Genomic DNA, 22453 nt, shown 5'->3' on the forward strand with positions numbered 1-22453 from the left:
CCAGGGCCAGTGAGGGGTGTGGCCAGTGAGGAGAATACCAAAGGCCGGACAGAGAGGGCTGAAGGGTCACATATGGCCCCTAGGGCTGAGGTTCGCTCCTGCTGTAAGAATATCCCCACCCGGCTCTGTCACCAGGGTTAATTTTTGCTCCTATTCGCAATCTTCACTGAGGGCTTTTGGCTACTGAAATACTTTTTTAAAAAAATCAAAAACAGAATCAGTTTAAATTGGTTAAGTATTACAAAACAAATTGCTCTCGGCAACAGGCAGAGTGGCATCACGGCTGCCAGAAAAGCCAGCCAGCATTCTGCACAGCCAGATGGATGGGAGAAGGGATATGGCTATGAAGGGATATTGTCCCAAGGTCCAGCCAATCAGTAACTTGCACAGCCAAGATCTCTTGGACAAAAACCCATGGGTTGTTCTTGAGTTTGACTCAGTTTGGATGTTTGTCTAACTGTCCAAAAAGTGTAGACCGTAGAAAGGAGCATAGGAACATAGAAAGCTACCTTATACTAAGTCAGACCATCGGTCCATCAAGCTCAGTATTGTCTACACTGACTGGCAGGGTTTCAGGCAGGAGTCTCTCCCAGGTGGAGGTGCCGAAGATTGAACCAGTGACCTTCCGCAAGCAAGGCAGATGCTCTTGCACAGCCCTTCCACAAAAAGGGCTGGCTCGTTACTCAAGAGAGTATGTTCCATTTCAGCGCAGTGCATTAGCTGTGTGCTGTGCCCTGAAGTTCAACCCAGGCTGCAGGCTCCTCTGTCTTGCTCTTTTCCAATGGGCCAGGAGACATCCTGTGCAGGCCTGGATTAAGAACCTTTGCTAGGGAGCTGTATAGGACCCTGGTCATAAACCTGTTAAATTACCAGCACCAGATTGGAGTCAGAAGTCAATGGTCAAGGTTCACAAGACAACACAGATATTTACATCTGTCTTCACCCTGCTGATTACCACTCCTTAAAGATCAAACCATGGCAACCTCATCCCTATGGCTGGTTGTCATGGAAAGACCAATCCCTGGAGAGGGCTGTATGCCAGTTGTCAACCCATGCAAAGCAGCATGCTTTCTCCTCAAACGCTTTGGCCAAACGGTTCAATCCCTTACCTGCATGACTGTGAACTCCAGGGACAGCTGTTTCTCCTGGATGACTCCAGCAGGAACACTGAATAGGAAAGGGGAGTTCCACACAGGACTGAAACCTGCTATGGACTTGGTCTCCTTCGTATCAATGACCTTTCCATTGTGGTAGAGGTGGATCAGAACATAGTGGTCTAGAAAGAGGAAAAGCAGACAATTTGGGTTAGGAGCTGCAGGGCTCCTCAAGAGTGGCAAGTTGGCTCCTGGAGGCTGAAACAAAAGAATGCGGAACAACATTGCTTTAGGAACACAGCAAGCTGCCTTATACTGAGTCTGACCCTTGCTCCATTTAGCTCAGCACTGTCTATCAGTGATGTAGTGGCAAATCAGAAGTGCAGAGTCCCTTCGTATTAGTCACAGACAAGCCCCCTCCCCCTTTTTTGCTGCTGGGTTGAGAATAATATCCTTGTTCGTGCCTTCTCCCACAACAATAGACATCCCTAGGAGACACTAAGCATGAAAGGGGAGAGTGTTAGCTACTGTGATGAGTCTTCTCAGAGGCTGATTCACCTCCTTTCACTCTGAATGGTTCCATTTGGCAGGAAAATACAAGGAAGCATGTTAGAAGACTCTTCTCAGTTGCTAACACACTCTCATGCTGATTGGCTCATAGGACCAATGATTTTTTGCAACCCTGCTCCCAAAAAAGTAAGGGGTCTAAGACCCCCCAAGACCCCAGATGACTACATGCCTGATGTCTACACTGATTAGTAGGAGCCCCAAAGGCTTCTGCCCAGGAATCTTTCTCAGCCCTTTCTGGAGATGCTGTGGATTGAACTGGAAACTTTGCAGGCAGAACGTCCCTATACTTGCTGGAGAGCCTTGCAAGTCAAGGGAGACATGGGGCAGAGAAATGGGTGGTAGGGAAAAGGTTAATCACCCCCACCCTTCCCAGGCTGCTTCCCTCTTCAAAAGCATGTGTTTCGTTCTTCATCGTGAGCAAGCCTGGAATCAGCAGGGGCATCTTTGGGCAGCTGCTGATGCTGTTGTTCTGGGGCCTCTCTTCCAGCATTCAGATAAGTGCCATTGTGATTGGCAGCAGTGTCCTGGAGTGATGCTTTAGGATATTGGTGACAATTACAAAGGTGGCCGCCTTCCTTCCCCAAAATTGCTTTTCTTTTCCTTTTTTTAAAAAATGGTGTTGCATTTGCATATAATGCAAATAATGTATTTTATATTCCTGTGGCCCGCGCTGGACCCTGGTGAAGAGCAAATAATAATAATAATAATAATAATAATAATAAAACATGTAGTCAGCCTTTAAATTAACACACTGGTGGTAAGCAACCTGGAGAGCAAGGGAAGCCATTATGATGTTGCTGGGACTCCAGATCCCATCAGCCCCAGCCAGCACAGCCAACAGTCAGGGGTGATGGGAGATGTAGTCCACGACATCCAGTGCCTGCAAGGGAAGAGGACCATCACCGCCCAGGGAGGGAGAGCCATCTGCCTGCTTTGCTGCTGCTGCTTGGCCAACATCTCTGCTCTCTCCTTCTTGGGCTCCTGCTCTGCACGTGGGCACCTTGCAGGACCAGGCTCCAGGTGGCGCTTTTCCCGGGAAGAAGAACGGTTTGAGAGCTGCGTTGGTGCGCATGGAGCACGGGACTGTGGTTGTTGTGTAGACCTGAATGGAATGAGTGGATGTTTGTATGACTGTATGTTGTGAGTGTGTGTGTATTTTTATTTTATTTTATTTTTATTTTATTATGTGCCTGGGCGGGAGGATAGGGTATTGGGAGGGGGGACCAGAGGGGGCCCCTGTTAGCGTAGTGACGGGTAATGGGAGGTATGGCGTTGTGAGGAGGACATGCCGGTTGAGGGGAACTCGGCCCAGACAATTGGTGGCTGTACCGTGTTCCGGTCCTCCCCACATCCACAGGATTGCTGGTAGTTCTATCAGCCAACTCTTGGATCTCCAGTTGCTGCTTCTTAATGCCAGATCGGTAAATAATAAAGCTTCCCTCATCCATGATTTAATTGTGGATGAGGCAGCCGATCTGGCGTTTATTACTGAGACATGGGTGAGCGATCTGGGAGGCATTAATCTCTCCCAGCTGTGCCCACCTGGGTACTCGGTTCAGCATCTGGGTAGATCCGAGGGTCGGGGAGGGGGAATCGCTGTGGTCTATAGAAGTTCCATCCCTCTCATTAGGCACCCTATCCAGGTAGCTAATGGTCTGGAGTGTCTCCATATTACGTTGGGTCAGCGAGACAGACTGGGAATACTGTTGGTGTACCGTCCACCCTGCTGCCCAACAGCCTCCCTAACTGAGCTGACGGAGGTGGTCTCGGGTTTGGTGTTGTGATCCCCCAAATTTATGGTATTGGGGGATCTCAACATTCATGCCGAGACCACTTTGTCTGGGGCGGCTCAGGACTTCATGGCCTCCATGACAGCCATGGGGCTGTCTCAATTTGTTACTGGCCCTACGCATATTTTGGGGCACACTCTAGACTTAATTTTTGCTACTGGAGCAGGGGATGGTGATCTGGGAGTGAGGGATTTTACACCTATTCCTCTGTCATGGACAGATCATCGCCTATTGAGGTGTAGGCTCACAATGTTTTCTCCCCTCTGCAAGGGTGGAGGACCAATTAAGATGGTCCGCCCCCGGAGACTAATGAATCCTGAAGGTTTTCAGAAGGCTCTGGGGAGTTTTCCGGCTGATAAAACTGACGCTCCTGTCGAAACCCTGGTCAATCTGTGGAATACGGAAATGACCCGGGCAGTTGACACGATCGCCCCGGTGCGCCCTCTCCTCTGCAGAGCTCAATTGGCTCCGTGGTTTACCCTGGAGCTAAGAGTGATGAAGCAAGAAAGGAGACGGCTTGAGTGCAAATGGAGACGAACTCCCGACGGCTGTGGTCTTGCACTTGTGAAGATCTCTACCAAGCTCTATGTGAAGGCGGTGAGGGCAGCGAAGAAGCAGTACTTTGCTGCCTCCATTCAGTCATCTTCTAACCGCCCAGCGGAACTTTATAAGATTGTTCGGGGACTTTTACACTCTGGTCCTCAGAACGCAATAATACCATCAATAGCCCGCTGTAATGAGTTTGCGAGACACTTCCAAGATAAGATCACAAACATCCGCCGGGACCTTGACTCCAATATTGTAGCAGTTGAGCCTAATGAGGTGTCCGGAGCACAGTCCTGTCCTGTTTTATTGGATGAATTTCAGTTGGTTCAGCTCGAGGACATGGACAAGGTGCTTGGACAGGTGCGGGCGACCACTTCTGCTCTGGATCCTTGCCCCTCATGGCTAATAAAAGCTAGCAGGAACGGAACAGCCGGATGGGCCAAGGAGGTGATCAATGCCTCTTTACGAGAGGGAGTGGTACCACCCTGCCTGAAACAGGCGGTGGTGAGACCGCTCCTAAAGAAACCCTCCTTGGACCCTGAAAATCTTGACAACTATAGACCGGTAGCAAATGTTCCATTCCTGGGCAAGGTTTTAGAGCGTGTGGTCGCTCACCAGCTCCAGGCTCTCTTGGATGAAACTGATTATCTGGATCCATGTCAATCGGGCTTTCGGCCAGGGTTTGGTACAGAAACAGCCTTGGTCGCCCTGTATGATGACCTCTGTCGGGAGAAAGACAGAGGGAGTGTAACTCTGTTGGTTCTCCTTGATCTCTCAGCGGCTTTTGATACCATCGACCATGGTATCCTTCTGGGACGTCTTGCGGACTTAGGAGTTGGAGGCACTGCTTGGCGGTGGCTGTGTTCCTACCTCAAGAATCGTCTCCAGAAGTTGGTGCTTGGGGAGCATTACTCGAGTCCCTGGATACTCCAATATGGGGTCCCACAGGGTTCAGTTCTGTCCCCCATGCTCTTTAATATCTATATGAAGCCGCTGGGCAAGGTCATTAGGAGATTTGGAGTGCGTTTCCAGCAATACGCTGATGATACGCAGCTCTACTTCTCCTTTTCATCTTCTTCAGGTGAGGCTGTTAATGTACTAAACCACTGCCTGGCCGCGATAATGGACTGGATGACAGCTAATAAACTGAGACTCAATCCTGACAAGACTGAGATGCTGTTGGTGGGGGGGCTCTCTGCCCAGATGGTTGATGTCCGACCTGCCCTAGATGGGGTTACACTCCCCCTAAAGGAGCAGGTCCGTAGTTTGGGGGTCTTATTAGATCCGCTCCTGTCACTGGAGGCTCAAGTAGCCTCGGTGACACGGAATGTGTTCTACCAGCTTCGGCTGGTAGCCCAACTACGACCCTATCTGGATAGGGAGAACCTTGCCACAGTTATCCATGCTCTGGTAACCTCTAGATTGGACTACTGTAATGCACTCTACGTAGGGTTACCTCTGAAGACGGTTCGGAAACTTCAGCTGGTGCAGAATGCTGCGGCCAGAGTTCTTACTGGGACAAAAAAAATTGATCATATAACACCTGTCCTGGCCCAGCTGCACTGGCTACCAATATGTTTCCGGGCCAAATTCAAAGTGTTGGTTCTTACCTATAAAGCCCTTAATGGCATCGGACCGCAATACCTGGCGGAACGCCTCTCCCGCTATGTACCTACCCGGTCGCTGCGCTCGACGTCGAAGGCCCTTCTCCGTGTCCCAACGCATAGGGAGGCACGGAGAACGATAACTAGAGCTAGGGCCTTCTCAGTGGTGGCCCCCGAACTATGGAACGCCCTCCCTGATGAGATACGCCTGGCGCCTTCTTTGTTATCTTTTCGGCGCCAGGTAAAGACCTACCTCTTCACCCAGGCATTTTAAAAATTTTAAAAATTTTTAAAATTTGAATTTAAAATTGGAAATTTTTAATTATGTTTTATTGTGTATTGTATTTACATCCACTTGTATTTTAACCTGTTTTATTATGCTGTACACCGCCCTGGGAGCTTATTGCTATAGGGCGGTCTAAAAATGTAATAAAATTAAAAAAATAAAAAAAATCTGGATGAGACCATGTTGACTACCTCTGCTGCAGGACGATGGCCCAATTTATGTATTTATTTTACCTCCCCCTTTCCTCCAAGGAGGTCAAGGTAGCACACAAACATGGTTATCCCCCTCCTAATTTTATCCACACAACAACCCTGTGAGGTAGGTTAGGCTGAAAGAAAGTGACTGGCTGAAGGTCACCTAGTGAGCTTCATGGTCACGTGGGGATTTGAACCCTGGTCTCTCAGGTCCCAGTCTGACACTCTAACCACTACACCACAATGGTGCTCATCAAGATGAATTAATTAAGACAAGGCTGGCGCACCATAACTGTGCCCTGCTAAGTAACTGAAAAGAGCCTTTGCCTGGATATCCCAGTTGAAAAGGCAGAAAAACTAAAGGGAGGAGGATACTAACAGAATGGCACAGAGGATGCAATGCAGGTTGAACATCAGAACTTTCATCCAGAGCCAGCTATAAGTATAATGTATAAGGAGAACAAACACGGTCTTTCTTCCACTCTCTGCTCTGCACTGATCTGCTGGGTTAGTTGCAACGGCAACAGCTGAATTATTCACATCCAACAGCACGCAAGCAAAGATGATTATTTTGCAAAGATATGCACTATTTGCAAATGCAAATACCACTTCACTGAACTAAATGAGAAGGGAAATGTTAACTGGGCATTCTAAGCAGGTAGTATGTAGAGTCACAGAAGTAGAGCCTTGAACCTTGGTATTGACTGTCCATCCATTTTCACCTATTTTCAAAATTGCAGGGGCTTGAAACTTGAGGTTCCCAGCATTCCAAAAGCAGCACCCATCAATGTTGTTGAGGAGAGGCCTAGGAGGACCTGAGCTGAGCCCCCAGTATTTTGTGCTGGGTGCCAAATCTACTGCCTCCCTCTGCTTTTTAGCTTTATTTTAAATACATATATGTATATGTGTATAGACACACAGACACACAAAATAGTGACAGTCTAGGACCGGCCTCTGACTATTTAGTTTTATATTTTCTACCTTTAACTTTTTTTAAGCTTTACTTTTGCTGAGCATGCTGGAAAGCTCGGCACTAGTAAGAGTCCCCAACTTGCCCACCACCATAATTTGCGCAGTGGCCTAAAATATGTATCTACACTAGGGATGGAATGAGCTGTCAATTTTGGTTCTCTCAGTTTCTCATTTTTCCAATGTTAACTTCAGTTCTCCACAGTTATGCAACAATTAGCATGTTGTTTTTTAAATCCTCATGGAAAATCTTCAGCATTTTAGTGCAAATTTCTCCTAATCAATACTTCTGTGTATGCAGTTTTGACTAATGTACACATTTTTGCAAGCAATTTCTCCTAAAGAAACCTATTTTTATATTATTTTCACCAGTATATTAATTTTTGTGCACACTTGCCCCTAATATAGGCATTTTTGTTAGCATTGCTTGATTGGAGAATTGCATCACAAAGTTTGGATAAGTGCAAATTTTGAACTGTGCTTCAGTTCTCATGTTTCAGAAAGCGCAAATTTGATAGATTTGCCTTGAAATACGAACTGAATCAAATTTCTTCCCCATCCCTACTCTAGACATATAAATTAAAATATGCAAAATTTATGCAAGTTTGTGTCATGGGCCTGCTGTGCCTGAATCTTCTTAAGTACCTAGCAATCTCCCTTGGTAGCCACACAAAATCACAGATTAAACATAGAATTTCATATGAGTGAAAATCATGGAGAAAAGCATCTATAGCATGGCATCCTACCTGGTGTTCCTGGCAGGCAAGTGACCCGTCCCAGGTTCTCTGCCTTGCGAACCAGAACTTTGATGCGATTGGCCACAGCTTGGTACTGGAGTAGGAGGAAGAGTTGACCCATGGACTTGGGCTGGGAGAGTGAAGAAGCAGAGCTCACGTCCTGGGAACTGTAGCACTGAAATAGTAGAGGATGAAAATTATAAGACTAGGGATGGGTAAACCTGTCAATTTCACCTTCTCTCAGTTTCTCATTTTTCCACTCTTAAGAAGGGATGGAAAGATCTGTCAATTTCAGTTCTCTCAGTTTCTCATGGAAAGGAGAGCCAGTGTGGTGTAGTGGTAAGACTGTTGGGCTATGACCTGGGAGACCAGGGTTCGAATCCACACACAGCCATGAAGTTCACTGGGTGACCTTGGACCAGTCACTGCCTCTCAGCCTCAGAGGAAAGCAATGGTAAACCACATCTGAATACCATTTACCATGGAAGCCCTATTCATAGGATTACCATAAGTTGGGATCGACTTGAAGGCAGTTCATTTCCACTTTTCAGTTTCTCATTTTTCCAATCTTAAGTAGGGATGGAAAGATCTGTCAATTTCAGTTCCCTCAGTTTCTCATTTTTCCACTCTTAAATTCAGTTCTCCACCTTTTTTCCAGCAATTAAAAAAAATGCTCCTGAAAATTCTTAATTTTAGTACAAATTTCTCCTAATAAATGCATATTTGCATGCAGTTTTGACTAATGTATACATTTTTGCACAATTTCCTCCTAATATAATATATTTTTGTATGCTATTTTCACTCATATACTCATTTTATGCACAATTTCCCCAAATATATGCATTTTTGTAAACATTCTTTGGTTGGAGATTCTGCACCACAAAATTCTGATAAGTGCGAATTTTGAAGGATAGCGTCTTTCAGTTCTCATATTTGTTTTGGAAAGTGCCAATTTAAATAGGTTTGGCTTTAAATGCTAACAGAATTGAATTTCTCCCTCATCTCTGTTCTTCAGTTCTCCATATTTCCACATCAGTTTGCTATTTTTTTAAAGTCCTCATGAAACCTGTCAGCATTTTATTGCAAATTTCTCCTACTATAAACAACTGTATATGCCATTTTGCCAAATACATTTTTGCAAAGCAATTTCTCCCCTACCATGCATTTTTCTATTTTCACCAATATATGCACATTTTTAAAGCACATTTTACTTAGTACATGCATTTTTGTACACATTCCTTGGCTGGAGAACTGTATTGCAAAATTTGGATAAGTGCAAATACCTAAGAATAGTTGTGTTTTCGTTCATATATTGTTTTGGAAAATAAGGATTTGTTAAGTTCATTTTTAAATGCAAACTGAATTGAATTTCTTCCCCATCCCTAATATATAAACATACACACAGGGATAGAAGGAAGGAGTTAGCCCTTTCCAATTTTATATTTATCAAGGACTTAACACATGCCACTTAAAGAACCATTGAGCCTCTCTGTCCCGCTGCTGGCATGCCTCTATGAAATGCTATTTTCAAATGCACTTGTATAAGATTTTAAATTTCTTTTAGTTATTTTATTTATATAAAAATATATTGCTTACCCTATGGGTGTGTACATACCACTCAGGGCATCTACCATCAACTACAAGATGAACCCAATAACATCTGGAGGACAACAGTTTCCCATCGCTCTTCTAAAGCAAATAGTTATATATACATTTTCAAAAATCAGCCATTTTTCATCTAACTAATTAAACAACAAAGAGCCTCTTCAGACACTCTTTTTATTGCACATTCATGATTATTTGTGCTCTGGATTCTGTTGGAGTGGTCGCACATGACCCTCGTAACTTCTTATACCACAAATGTTCTGGTTTGTTGTTGTTCCACTTTTGTTGCTATAGAGACCCACCAGACAGCAATAATGTGGCAGCATTGGGGAAGCATCACAGAACAGACTACAGCAGAACAAATCCACCACTAATGCACTATTATTGTGTCAAGAGCATGTTGAAGAATATGCCCACAATAAAACACCAGTCTGGAGACGCCCAAAGTGTTCCAGTGTGTCAGTGAGGTCACTTCCTGCTGCACTTCCTGTTTCCCCTGCTACCATTGCCCACAACAGGGCTGGGGAACCAATGGTCCTCCAGATGTTATCGGGCTACAGCTCCCATCTGCTCCAGCCAATGGTCGGGGATGTTGAGAGTGGCAGTCCAACAGCATCTGGAGGGCCACCGGTTGTTCCCCTGGCCTATAGTGACAACGTGTGTAGAAGCACCTGAGAGGCCCTTCAGGGACCCTCACCTTTTTGAGCTTGGTTTTAGTGGTTGACAGCTCTTGGGTATAGGCAGAGGAAAAACCTTGGTTCCAGGGCACTTGGGCACATGGGAACAACACCTCACCGATGAAGGAATCCTTCAGGTTGTGGAATTCCTTGGCATATACGGCAAAGCGAAGTGTCAGACTTGGCAGTTCTTCCAGGTTGCAGTGGCCAAACCGAAACTGCTCGTGGAACTCGGGGTTCAGGCTCTTCCTACGCAGAGCAGTGCGCTGGGTCTCTGCAAACCCCGGAAGGAGGTAGACTTTGACGTAGGAGTTCCGGCTGGCCCGGATGCCCTTGGGCAAGTGGGAGACACCGATCACCGTCACAGTCAGCGTGGCCTCGAGCTGCGAGTAGAACAGCGTGAAGTGGAGGTGAGGCCGTGGCTTCATAGCAGTACTAAACGGGGCCTTGGGGATCGTGTAGGACTGTGGGACGACGGCCCCCAGGATGGGACTGGAGAGAAGGCTCCTTTCATCACCAAACACGCTGTCCCCAGAGATGGTACAGCGGCGCTCCCGGCCTACAGGGGTCCTGACTGCCAGGCTCACTTTCTGAGGGAGACAAATGCTGGGTAGGGAAGCTCGGCCACGTAGGATGTTCCTAGGTGGGCTGTTGTGGCTGGGTGAGGTTGACGAATCGGCAGCTGCAGGAGGCAGGCTCTGCAGAACCTCTCCTTCTATCTCTACGTATTGCTGCTGGACAGGCACAGCTGTCATCCTGGTGGGCAAAATGGGCCCCAGATCCACCAGCGCACAGTCCGATGCCTGCGTCTTGCAAGGGTTGAGATGGCGCTTCTTTCGCCGATGCCAACATATTGCACAACCGAGAAGGCAGAAGCAAAGAAGAGCCAGTCCCAGCCCCAGGAATACCTGAAGATGCGCTGAGGGGAGAAGAGGAGAACAATGAGAGTTGGCAGTGGAGTGCCAGATTTTAGGGCAAGCAAGCTGGGATGCTAGTTTCAAAGGAGTGCTTATCCTGGACCATCTACTCACAGCTAGGGATGGGTGAATCCATCAATTTCAGTTTCTCTCAGTTTCCACTTTTTCCACTTCTAAGGTCAGTTCTCCACATTTCCACATCAGTTTGTGTGTGTTTTTTTAAAAAAAGTCCTGATGAAAATTTATCTGCATTTTAGTGCGAATTGCTCCTAATATACACATTTTTTTAGGCAATTTCCCCTAATATACCCAATTGTGAAAAGCAGTTTCCCCTAATATAATGCATTTTGCAAGCTCTTTTCACTTATATGCATTTTATGCACACTTTAGCCTAGTATATGCATTTTTGTAAACATTATTTGGCAAACTGCATTGCAAAACCTGGACATGTGCAAATTTCAAAGGATTGCTGGGTTTCGGTTCACATATTGTTTTGGAACGTGCAAATTAGATAGGTTTTCCTTTAACTGTGAACTGAATTGAATTTCTCCCCCATCCCTGCTCACAACAGCTGAAACAAATGGCCCCTCTTCACTTGCAAAGCTGGCAACACCAACCTGTGCAGCCAGCGTTGTGTCAACAATTTATTGGTTTTGTTTCTGAACTCGTGGGAAAATTTACACCAGTGCCTGTTCCTCAAACAGTAAGCATGTGAGAGATTGTTAAGTGTTTGTGATCATGCAAATTTGTCATTTTATGTAACAGGAATTAATCCATGCAGAAAGCAAAAATATGTAGAACTCTTTCCTCTCAAGTAAGTACTTCCAGAAATAAGTAGGTTTTTTCTTATTTTGAAGCTTAAAGTCTCAGTGTGACCCTGGCAGTCCCGGTCAGAAGCAGCATCTCCTACAAGGCCTGGCATTCCTGGTCCTCCATGCCTCTCCTGGGGAGCCATGCTCATAAACTCCCAGTTTATGCCATTCCATCCCAGTATGAGAAGCTTCACCTTCCACACACACACCCAAGTGCATGAAATGGGATGTGCATTTGTTTCCCCAATTAGCCCAGCCTGTGCCAACGCCTTCCCTAGAGCCTGGTGCTCCTGTTCTGTATTCTGTGTTATCACCTGCATTGAGCAAGGGGTTGGGCTTGATGGCCTTATAGGCCCCTTCCAACTCTACTATTCTATTATTCTATGTCTGGCCCTAATGGATCAGACCAAAGGCCTATCAACATTCAGTTCTCACAGTGGCCAACCAGATGCCTCCGGGAAGCTCATAAGCAAGACCCGAGCTCAACAGCCCTCTCCCAATTCATGATCACCAGCAGCTGGTTTTCAGAGGAATACTGCCTGTAATACTGGAGATAGTACCCTCCCCCCCCAATATCTGTAATACCCGGTAGTACAAATGGGGCATAATGCTTCAGCATTCTTCAGCCAAACCATTACAGTATTGCAATTTTTGTTTTTTAAAATAGTTGTAAAACCTTTGTGAGTCCCAGTTTTGTCAGACTGAAATATGCTTTCTATTTTGCTCCACATTAGTGAGCCTGTGGGCCTTTTCCCAAGTTAATTTTGTGGCATGGGATCCATTGCAGTATATTATTTTTATTTATTACATTTGTATACCACCCCATAACCAAAGCTCTCTGGGGGTTTACAACAATTAAAAACATTAAAAACAAATATACAAATACACAAATTTAAAAACACTTAAAAAAAACCAATTTAAAAAGACATGCTAAAATGCCTGGGAGAAGAGGAAAGTCTTGACCTGGCACTGAAAAGATAAAATTGTTGGCACCAGGCGCACCTCGTCAAAAACATCATTGCATAATTTGGGGGCCACCACTGAGAAGGCCCTCTCCCTTGTTACCATCCTCCGAGCTTCCCTCAGAATAGGCACCTGGAGGAGGGCCTTGGATGTTGAGCGTACTGTACGGGTGGGTTCGTGTCGGGAGAGGCGCTCCATCAGGTATTGTGGTCCCAAGCTGTATATAACCTCTTTCTGCACCACAACCCTTAATATCACAAGTCCCAGCTCAAGCCTCAACTAAAGTGCGAGTAGTCCACTATGCCTGTCCTGCAGAGCTTGGAAGATTACTTTTTTAAAGTAATAAATTACAGTTACAATTACACGGCCCCAAAAAGTAGTAATTGCCGTTACAATTACAATTGCTCTGAAAGTAAATGATTTACTTTTCCTCAAAGTAATCACTATAATTACATTTCAGTTACTTTTTTAAAAAAACGCCTACAAGGTGCTGGCCTTGGCTGCTGCACATCGAAGTAGCCTAAAACAACATTAAAAATAAACACACACACACAGAGGGTAGTAGAATAAATTATTTTATCCAAGATTAACAGAATGGCATAACAGAATCTCACATCCCCCACCCCACCTCCAGCATTGATGATACCCCAACACACATATAATTCACTTGAAATCAAATTTTACACTTGAAATGCTGCTTTTACAATACATTTCTGTTATGTCTCAAAAGAACAAGATGCTCAAAGAGCACATCAGACAAAAAATGTATTTTTACAGTCATTGCATTGCCACCAATGAACAGGTGTTCTACTGTGGCATTTGAAGGCATGCCTGTGTTGTGCTGCAAAAAACACTGCAGCACACATGGAAAGCCATGGAGTGATGACCCTTCCCTGATGGGAGACCTCAGGTACCGCAACAATTCCTCATCAGCAGTGTCCACTGCTGACTTCTTGCCCAGGGGCTGAATGTTAAAGAAGTCCGTTTCCAAATCATCTCCTTCCCGGTCTCTGTCTGAAGACTGATCACTGTCCTCATTAAGTGCACCCATCTTTATTTCAGCTTTAAACAAGGCTTCCATTGTGTATCTAAGAAAGAGAGAGGATATGTTAACACATATATGTTAGGAAGCCACCATCTGCTCTTGATTTCCTGATCCTTGTCATGTCCCCTGGTTCAGGGTCCAACTCTCAGCCTGAGCCTGTGGGTGATGTCATGGAAGGTAGGAAGGTGACCAAGTCACCACACTCATGGGGCAGCACAGCTGGCCCTTAAGGATTACCTGGTGCACCCAAGGTTGTGATGAGGAGCCCCAGGAAGAAAAGGCCCAGCCCCTGCCTACCACCTTAAGCCCTCTGATGCCTCCCTTGAGACAACATTTCCCTTGGAGTAATCCACCCAAAGGGCTTCCCTAATGTTCTTACTTGTTGGTATGGGTGGTGGCCTGACACGATTCCAGCCAATCTAGTTTGAAGCGAGGGTGTAAGCAGGCTGCCAGAAGAAGCCTCTTGTCCTCCCAGATAGCTGCAAACCGCTTTCTTAGGGCTTCACGCACACCCCTCAGCAGCTGAAAACTGTATGTGTACCTCACAGGTTTGTTTTCCAGCCCTTCTAAATTGCGGTCCAGATTGTAGAGCATTGGTAGCAAATATCCCATGAACATACCATTTTCCCATTGCAGGATGTCTAGGGACTGGGCTAGTGGCCCCATGATCTCTGTATATTGCTGCACCACTACAGTCTCAGCAGCCGTGATTCTGGACAAGGAGCACTGGTCCATTATGGCGTTCATTTTTAGCAGCACAGTTGACAGGAGCTCATGTAGTTGCTTCAATGCATCAAAGGTGGAATTCCACCTGGTCTTGTTTGGTACCTTCAGATACACACCACATTGCACATGGATGTATTCAGCAATCTGTGCTGACTGGTTCTGCTTGGACCACAACTTGCTGCACTTTCCTATCAAGGAATGAAAGTATTTCTTGAAAGAACCAAGAAGACTACTTTTGGAGGAGTTCGAAAGCATGGCCTCTATGCTTTGTGTTGCCACCAGGTTGAGGGTGTGGCTAGCACATCTCTGGTGTGGTAGTAAAACAAAATCTTCTCCTGAGTCTGCAGCTTTTTCCTCTGCCTCAGGTCCTGTGTCCAGGATCTCATAGATGGGCACAAACTCCATCTCAGTCTCCTCACCATTATCCTCATTTGCACTGGTGTCTGCAGCTCAGAGCTTGGAAGATTACTTTTAAAAAGTAATAAATTACAGTTACAATTACTTGGCCCCAAAAGGTAGTAATTACCGTTACAATTACAATTGCTCTGAAAGTAACTGATTACTTTACTTTTCCTCAAAAGTAATCACTACAATTACATTTCAGTTACTTTTTAAAAAAAACTCCTACAAGGTGCTGGCCTTGGCTGCTGCACATCTAAGAAGCCTAAAACAATATTAAAAATAAACACACACACACAGGGGGTAGTAGAATAAAAAAATTTATCCATAAGATTAACATAATGGCATAACAGAATCTCACATCCCCCCAAGCAATGAAGATACCCCAACTCTTGGAATCAAATTTTACACTTGAAATGCTTTTATAATATGTTTCCGTTATGTCTCAAAAGAACAAGATGCTCAAAGAGCATGTCAGACAAGGAATGTCTTTTTACAGTCATTACGTTGCCACCAGTACTGAACAGGCGTTCTACTGCGGCGCTTGAAGGCATGCCTGTGTTGTGCTGCAAAAAACACCGCAGCACACGTGGAAAGCCATGGAGTGATGACACTTCCCTGCTGGGAGACCTCAGGTACCTCACCAGTTCCTCCTCAGCAGTGTCCACTGCTGACTTCTTGCCCTGGGGCAGAAAGTTAAAGAAGTCATCTTCTAAGTCATCTCCTTCCCGGTCTTTATCTGAAGACTGATCACTGTCCTCATTAAGTACACCCATCTTTATTTCAGCTTTCAACAAGGCTTCCATTGTGTATCTAAGAAAGAGAGAGGATATGTTAACACATATATGTTAGGAAACTATCATCTGCTCTTCATTTCCTGATGCTTGTCATGTCCCCTGGTTCAGGGTCCAGCCTGAGCCTGTGGATGATGACATGGAAGGTAGGAAGGTGACCAAGTCACCACACTCATGGGGCAGCACAGCAGACCCTTAAGGATTACCTGCAGCAACCCCAGGTTGTGATGAGGAGCCCCAGGAAGAAAAGGCCCAGCCCCTGCCTACCACCTTAAGCCCTCTGATGCCTCCCTTGAGACAACATTTCCCTTGGAGTAATCCACCCAAAGGGCTTCCCTAATGTTCTTACTTGTTGGTATGGGTGGCGGCCTGACACGATTCCAGCCAATCTAGTTTGAAGCGAGGGTGTAGGCAGGCTGCCAGAAGAAGCCTCTTGTCCTCCCAGATAGCTGCAAACCGCTTTCTTAGGGCTTCGCGCACACCTCTCAGCAGCTGAAAACAGTATGTGTACCTCTCAGGTTTGTTTTCCACTCCTTCTAACTTGCGGTCCAGATTGCAGAGCGTTGGTAGCAAATACCCCATGAACATGCCGTTCTCCCGTTGCAGGATATCTAGGGACTGGGCTAGTGGCTCCATAATCTCTGTGTATTCCTGTACCACTTCAATCTCAGCAGCTGTGATCCTGGACAAGGAGCAGCGGTCCGTTATGGCATGCATTTTTAGTGGCACAGTTGACAGGAGCTCATGTAGTTGCTTCAACGCATCAAAGGTGGAATTCCACCTGGTCTTATTCAGTACCTTCAGATACACACCACATTGCGCACGGATATACTCAGCAATCTGGGCTGACTGGTTCTGCTTGGACCACAACTTGCTGCACTTTCCCATCAAGGAATGAAACTGTTTCTTGAAAGGACCAAGAAGACTACTTTTGGAGGAGTCAGAAAGCATGGCCTCTATGTCTTGTGTTGCCACCAGGTTGAGGGTGTGGCTAGCACATCTCTGGTGTGGTGGTAAAACAAAATCCTCTCCTGAGTCTGCAGCTTCTTCCTCTGCCTCAGGTCCCGTGTCCAGGATCTCACAGATAGGCACAAACTCCACCTCAGCCTCCTCCTCCTCCTGGTTATCACCATCATCGTCACTGGTGCCTGCAGCTTCCACTGGTTCTTTGGCCATGAAAACTCTGAACGCTTTCACAAAGTTGGAGCCATTGTCTGTAGTAGTGCACATAACTTTGTTGTGGATCCTGTACTGCACATGTACATCATGCAGTGCTTTTGAAAGGACTTCGTATGTATGGTGCCCCTTCAGACGCTTACAAGCCAAGGCCCTGACCTCACGTTTCAGGGTAGTTGGGTTGATCCAGTGGGCTGTTACCCCAAAGTAACTCTTCTTGCCATTGGTCCAACAATCTGCAGTGGTTGCTATATATGCCACAGCACCCATTCGGTTTGCAAGAGTTTCTCTCATGTGGCATGTTCTCTTCTCAATTCTGTCTCTCAGAGTCTTGGCACATATGATGGTGAGATATTTGGGGAGTCCAATGAGAACCAGATTAATGAATGATGGTTTGTCCACAGTCTGAAATGGTAATGTCTCCTCTACAATGAAATCAATGATTCTCCTGTCGAGATTGCTCTGGGTGACAGGCTCCCTGCCAGATCCCCACCTCTCAAGGGTTGTCTGCTGCTGCTTCAGCATTTTGGGAGGAGGGGTGTCATGCATTGGTTCAGGAAGGCCACGTCTCCTTGCCTTTATTGCTTCTTCAATTGCTCTCAGCTTCTCAGGGTGTGCCCTCTGAGGAAGAAGCATGAATCCAAGAAAAAATGGAAGAGGAACTTCACAATTTAAACATCAATAGACAATGGACACTCTTTGAGGACCAGCATGACAAAGGCTTACCTCAAAATGTTTCTTCACATTGGATGAGGAGGAAACAGCTGATCTCAGATTTTTGATCCTTGGAAGGCAGTAATTGCATCGTACAACAACATTTTTCCCACTCTGGCTCACAAATGTACAAGCTTTCTCAAAGCCAAACCATGGTACTTGCTGTTCTGCAGATGTGGCTGTGGGCAACTGGCACTGCTTCATGCCCTCCTCCTCCTCGTGCACAGGGCCTCCTTTCTGAACCTCACTTTCTAGTTTTGCCTCCTCAGGATCAACAAGCTGTGACTCAAGTGGCCGCACTAACTGACTGCTGCTCTCAGCAGCAAAACCTGCAACAGGCGTCTCTGTAATAAACAAGAGATAATGCTCCTATATGGGTGAACTTCAGCTGTGATGTGCCCCCATCTCTTCCCCATGCTGCAAGATCCCCCAGTCAGAGTGGAAGTAAGCAGGTCGATAGCACAATTAAAAGAGATCCTATTTGCATCATTTTTGCTCACTGAATAACCCTGCCTGGGCCAGTCTAACCTACTATCTCACAGGGTTGTTGTGAGAACAAAATGAGACTAGGGTTCAAATCCCCACATAGCCATGAAGCTCACTGAGTGACCTTGGGCCAGTCACTGCCTCTCAGCCTCATGAAAACCCTATTCATAGGGTCACCATAAGTTGGAATCAACTTGAAGGCGGTACATATATTTTTTATTTTGAATATGATGATTATGATAATAAATATGCAGCATTTCAAATTAATTCTGTATGAGAAGCATTCCATGCCAAGCTTGGAAAACCAAGGATGAGGTATAAAATGTAGACAAAAATACTTTTGACAAAATGCCGTTTATCTTTTATATCTATATCTATAATTAGCAATACAGCTGAATGATGTATGTAAAGTATTTTTTCTTTCCCTTTTCTTTTTTATTAATATTTTAGTACTACTGCTAAAGTTCTGATGGAAGAATAAAGCATTCATTAGCCAAATTCAAATGATTAGAACACATCACATAAATTCCACTGAAGTTGGAGTTTTTGCCATAGAAAATGAAAAAAACATATAACCTATGACAGCCCAATAGACAATCAGAACTAATATAAAACCCTATTGCTTCTCATTTGCAAATCTTGCAAGATCTAAGGTAACTCTAGATCATGTGAGTTCAGGTGATGCATGTTATGTACATTTGTATAGATATTAGCAGAGATTGTCAACAGTCTATCTCTCTCTGGGACTGGGAATCTCTCTCTTTCTCACAGAACATGAGTTTGAGAGCTGGGGGACTGAGAGGAGGAGCTGCAAGGACCCTACTTCTCACCTCATCTCTGCCAAGAACAAAAAAATCAGCCTTAAGCCATTTATTATACGCCTAATGATTTATTATTATTATTATTATTATTACTGAGACAGTTTTTGTCCCACATACAATTTAGTCTTGTGATTAAACAGGACAAAAATACAAATAAAAAGAAAGATGGAGTTCAAATAAATATACAATAAAAAGCTAGCCGGCATTTTAAAAGGCAGGAGTGCTCTGTCTGGATAAATACAGCACACAGGTATGCATAGGAACAAGGGGGAGAGTTCAAAAAGGGGGGGAAGGAAGAGAAGTAGGGCCAGAGCTTGGAAAAGTTACTTTTTTAAACTACAGCTCCCATCAGCCTAATCCAGTGGCCATGTTGCCTAGGGCTGATGGGAGTTGTAGTTCAAAAAAGTAACTTTTCCAAGCTCTGAGTAGGCCAAAGTTCCAGAAGTGCCTTGGGATTGATGGGGGGGCGGCAGCAAGGCAAGGAGAGGCAGTGGGAGGGGCAGAAGGGGCCGTGGGGGGGCCGTGGGGGCAAAAATGCCACGGGGGCAGAAGGGGCCACGGGGGGCACACACACACACACACACACACACACACAAATCATCGTCACTCACCTCCACAGCTCTTCGCCATTCTGCTGCTGCCTTCTGCTCCGTTGTCCTTGCCCTGGCTTTTTCCTCCGGCGTCCATTTTTTTCTCTCAGATGCTAGCAGGCCCTGCCTATTCACCTCTTCCCTCGTGCCTCCTAACACAGATCACGAGGGAAGCGACAGTCTGCGCAGAGGTCCAATCAGTGTGAGGCACATGTCTTGTGTTAACCAATCACAGCCAGGAGCTGACTTCCCCTTGTCCCCACCCCCAAGTAACATCCAACCTAACGTGGAAACGTTAAAGTTGCAGCTGAAAAGTAGGGAAATTACTAGTCATTCCGTTACTTGCCAAATGTAATGGAATTACCCACTCGTTATTTAAAATTGTAACTAATTACAAGTAACTCGTTAAAAATAATGAGTTACTTCCAAGCTCTGCTGCAGCTTCTGCTGGTTCTTTGGCCATGAAAACTTTGAACGCTTTCACAAAGTTGGAGCCATTGTCTATAGTAGTGCACATAACTTTGTTGTGAATCTTGTACTGCACATGCACATCATGCAGTGCTTTTGCAAGGACATCATATGTATGAGGCCCCTTCAGAAGCTTGCAAGCCAAAGCCCTCACCTCACGTTTCAGGGTAGTTGGGTTGATCCAGAGGGCTGTTATCCCAAAGTAACTCTTCTTGTCATTGGTCCAACAATCTGCAGTGGTTACTATATATGCCACAGCACTCATTTGGTTTGCAAGAGTTTCATGTGGCATGCTGTCTTCTAAATTCTGTCTCTCAGAGTCTTGCCGCATATGATGGTGAGATCTTTTGGGTGTCCAGTGCGAACCAGACTAATGAATGATGGTTTGTCCACAGTCTGAAGTGGTAATGTCTCCTCTACAATGAAATCAATGATTTTCCTGTCGAGATTGCTCTGGGTGACAGCCTCCTTGCCAGATCCCCACCTCTCAAGGGTTGTCTGCTGCTGTTTCAGCATTTTGGAAGAAGGGGGCGTCATGCATTGGTTCAGGATGGCCATGTCTCCTTGCCTTTATTGCGTCTTCTCAGGGTGTACCCTTTGAGGAAGAAGATGAACAAAGCATGAATCCAAGAAAAAATGGAAGAGGCATTGAAATATAAATAGACAATGGACACTCTTTGAGGGCTAGCATGACAAAGGCTCACCTCTAAATGCTTCTTCACATTGGATGAGGAGGAAATAGCTGGTTTTAGAGTTTTGATCCCTGGAAGGCAGTAACTGCATCTTACGACGACATTTCTCCCACTCTGGCTCACAAATGTACAAGCTTTCTCAAAGCCAAACCATGGTACTTGCTGTTCTGCAGATGTGGCTGTTGGCAACTGGCACTGCTTCATGTTGTCCTCATCATCATGCACAGGGCCTCCTTTGTGAACTTCACTTTCCAGTTTCACCTCCTCAGAATCAATGAGCTGTGACTCAAGTGGCTGCACCAACTGGCTGTTGCTCTCAGCAGCAACAACTGCAACAGGCTTGTCTGTAATAACTAAGAGAGATTTAGATAATGCTCCTATATGGGTGAACTTCAGCTGTGATGCCATGTGAAGTGTGCCCCCCATCTCTTCCCCATCCTGTAAGATCCCCCAGTCAGAGTGGAAGTAAGTAGGCTGATAGCACAATTAAAAGAGATCCTCTATGCATAATTTTGCTCACCGAATAACCCTGCCTGAGCCAGTCACTCAGCCTAACCTACTACCTCACAGGGTTGTTGTGAAAATAAAATGAAGAAGGGGGAGTGCCATGTACAATGAATTGAGGTAGGATTTGAAGATGATGATTATGATAATAAATATGCAGCCTTTCAAATTAATTCTGTATTTCCATGCTTTCCATGTGTTCCAAGCTTTCCATGCCAAGCTTGGAACACCAAGGAGGTATAAAATGTAGACAAAACTACTTTTGACAAAATGCCATTTATCCTTTATGTATCTCTCTATATAATTATTAATGAAGCTGAATGATGTATGTAAAATGTTTTTTTCTCTCTCCCTTTTCTTTTTTATTATTATTTTAGTACTACTTTGTAATTTTATTTTCCTTAATAAACATTATTTAAAAATATTAATAATAATGATGATGTTAATTAATTCTGCACAAGCCTCTATGCACTATTACAAAATTGCCTATAGTGGGGTGTGTGCATGGATGGTTTGAAATGGGTTTGCTTTGGAACTTTGGAAGGAAGGAACAAACTTCCCTTGCCAGCAACTAAGATACTTGCGGGGCTTGCCTGCCCAAGGGAGGGAGACAGAGGCCACCACTCATAGCTTTGCGCGCCAAACCAAATGCAACCCTCTCTCACTCTCTCTTCCAGCCAGCAAGCATTGTGGCTCACACGTGCCCAAGCACCCTGCATGCAAAAAAGGTTAAGCATTTCAGATGGAGCAAAGTAGCCATGAAGGGTGGTGGACAAGAAAGTATTCACATAGACACACCATCGTCACTCACCTCCGCAGTTCTTCATCTCCATTCTGCTGCTGCCCCTTTCGCCTCCTTCATCCACGTCCTTGCCCTCTGGCTTTCTCCCTCCACTCCTTTCTTCTCCACCACTGTCCATTTTTGAAGCAATTTTTCTCTCTCTCTCTGCTCCACGACTGTCTCACTCTCCACCTCCTCACACCCACAGAGCATGAGGGAAGAGCAACGCTGCGCAGAAGCTCATTATGAGGCATATGACTTTCATCCACCAATCAGAGGAGCAGAAGACTTCCCTCGCTCCCCCCCCGAGTAATGCCCAAAAGTAACGCTGGAGATGTTAAAGTTACAGCTCAAAAGTAACGAAATTACTACTGTTACCAGCAAAATGTAACGAAGTTACCCACTCGTTACTGAAAAAAGTAATAAATTACAAGTAATTATTTATAACGAATTACTTCCAGACTCTGCTCTCCTGGAAACTGGGGCAAAAATA

At 45.3% G+C, this 22453-nt stretch overlaps 1 protein-coding gene and 1 long non-coding RNA gene across 3 annotated transcripts in view; both read right to left on the minus strand.

Annotated features, from left to right (window-relative positions):
• The window catches only part of LOC133369887 (synaptotagmin-5-like), a 47873-nt gene that overhangs the window by 4996 nt on the left and 20424 nt on the right, over positions 1 to 22453 (minus strand). For both annotated transcript variants that reach the window (XM_061595629.1, XM_061595630.1), the window contains 3 exons: positions 10093 to 10991; positions 7800 to 7965; positions 1110 to 1276 (listed from right to left, as the gene is read on the minus strand). In XM_061595629.1, the coding sequence (XP_061451613.1) occupies positions 1110 to 1276; positions 7800 to 7965; positions 10093 to 10991 (1232 nt within the window). The remainder of the gene's footprint in view (positions 1 to 1109; positions 1277 to 7799; positions 7966 to 10092; positions 10992 to 22453) is intronic.
• Positions 17637 to 22328, minus strand: LOC133369888 (uncharacterized). Its single transcript, XR_009759011.1, has 4 exons — positions 21991 to 22328; positions 20688 to 21028; positions 19537 to 20578; positions 17637 to 17962 (listed from the first exon to the last, which is right to left on the minus strand). It is a non-coding gene; the product is annotated as an uncharacterized LOC133369888 (long non-coding RNA).

Source organism: Rhineura floridana, chromosome 14 (genome assembly GCF_030035675.1).
Source record: "Rhineura floridana isolate rRhiFlo1 chromosome 14, rRhiFlo1.hap2, whole genome shotgun sequence".
NCBI lineage: Eukaryota > Metazoa > Chordata > Lepidosauria > Squamata > Rhineuridae > Rhineura > Rhineura floridana.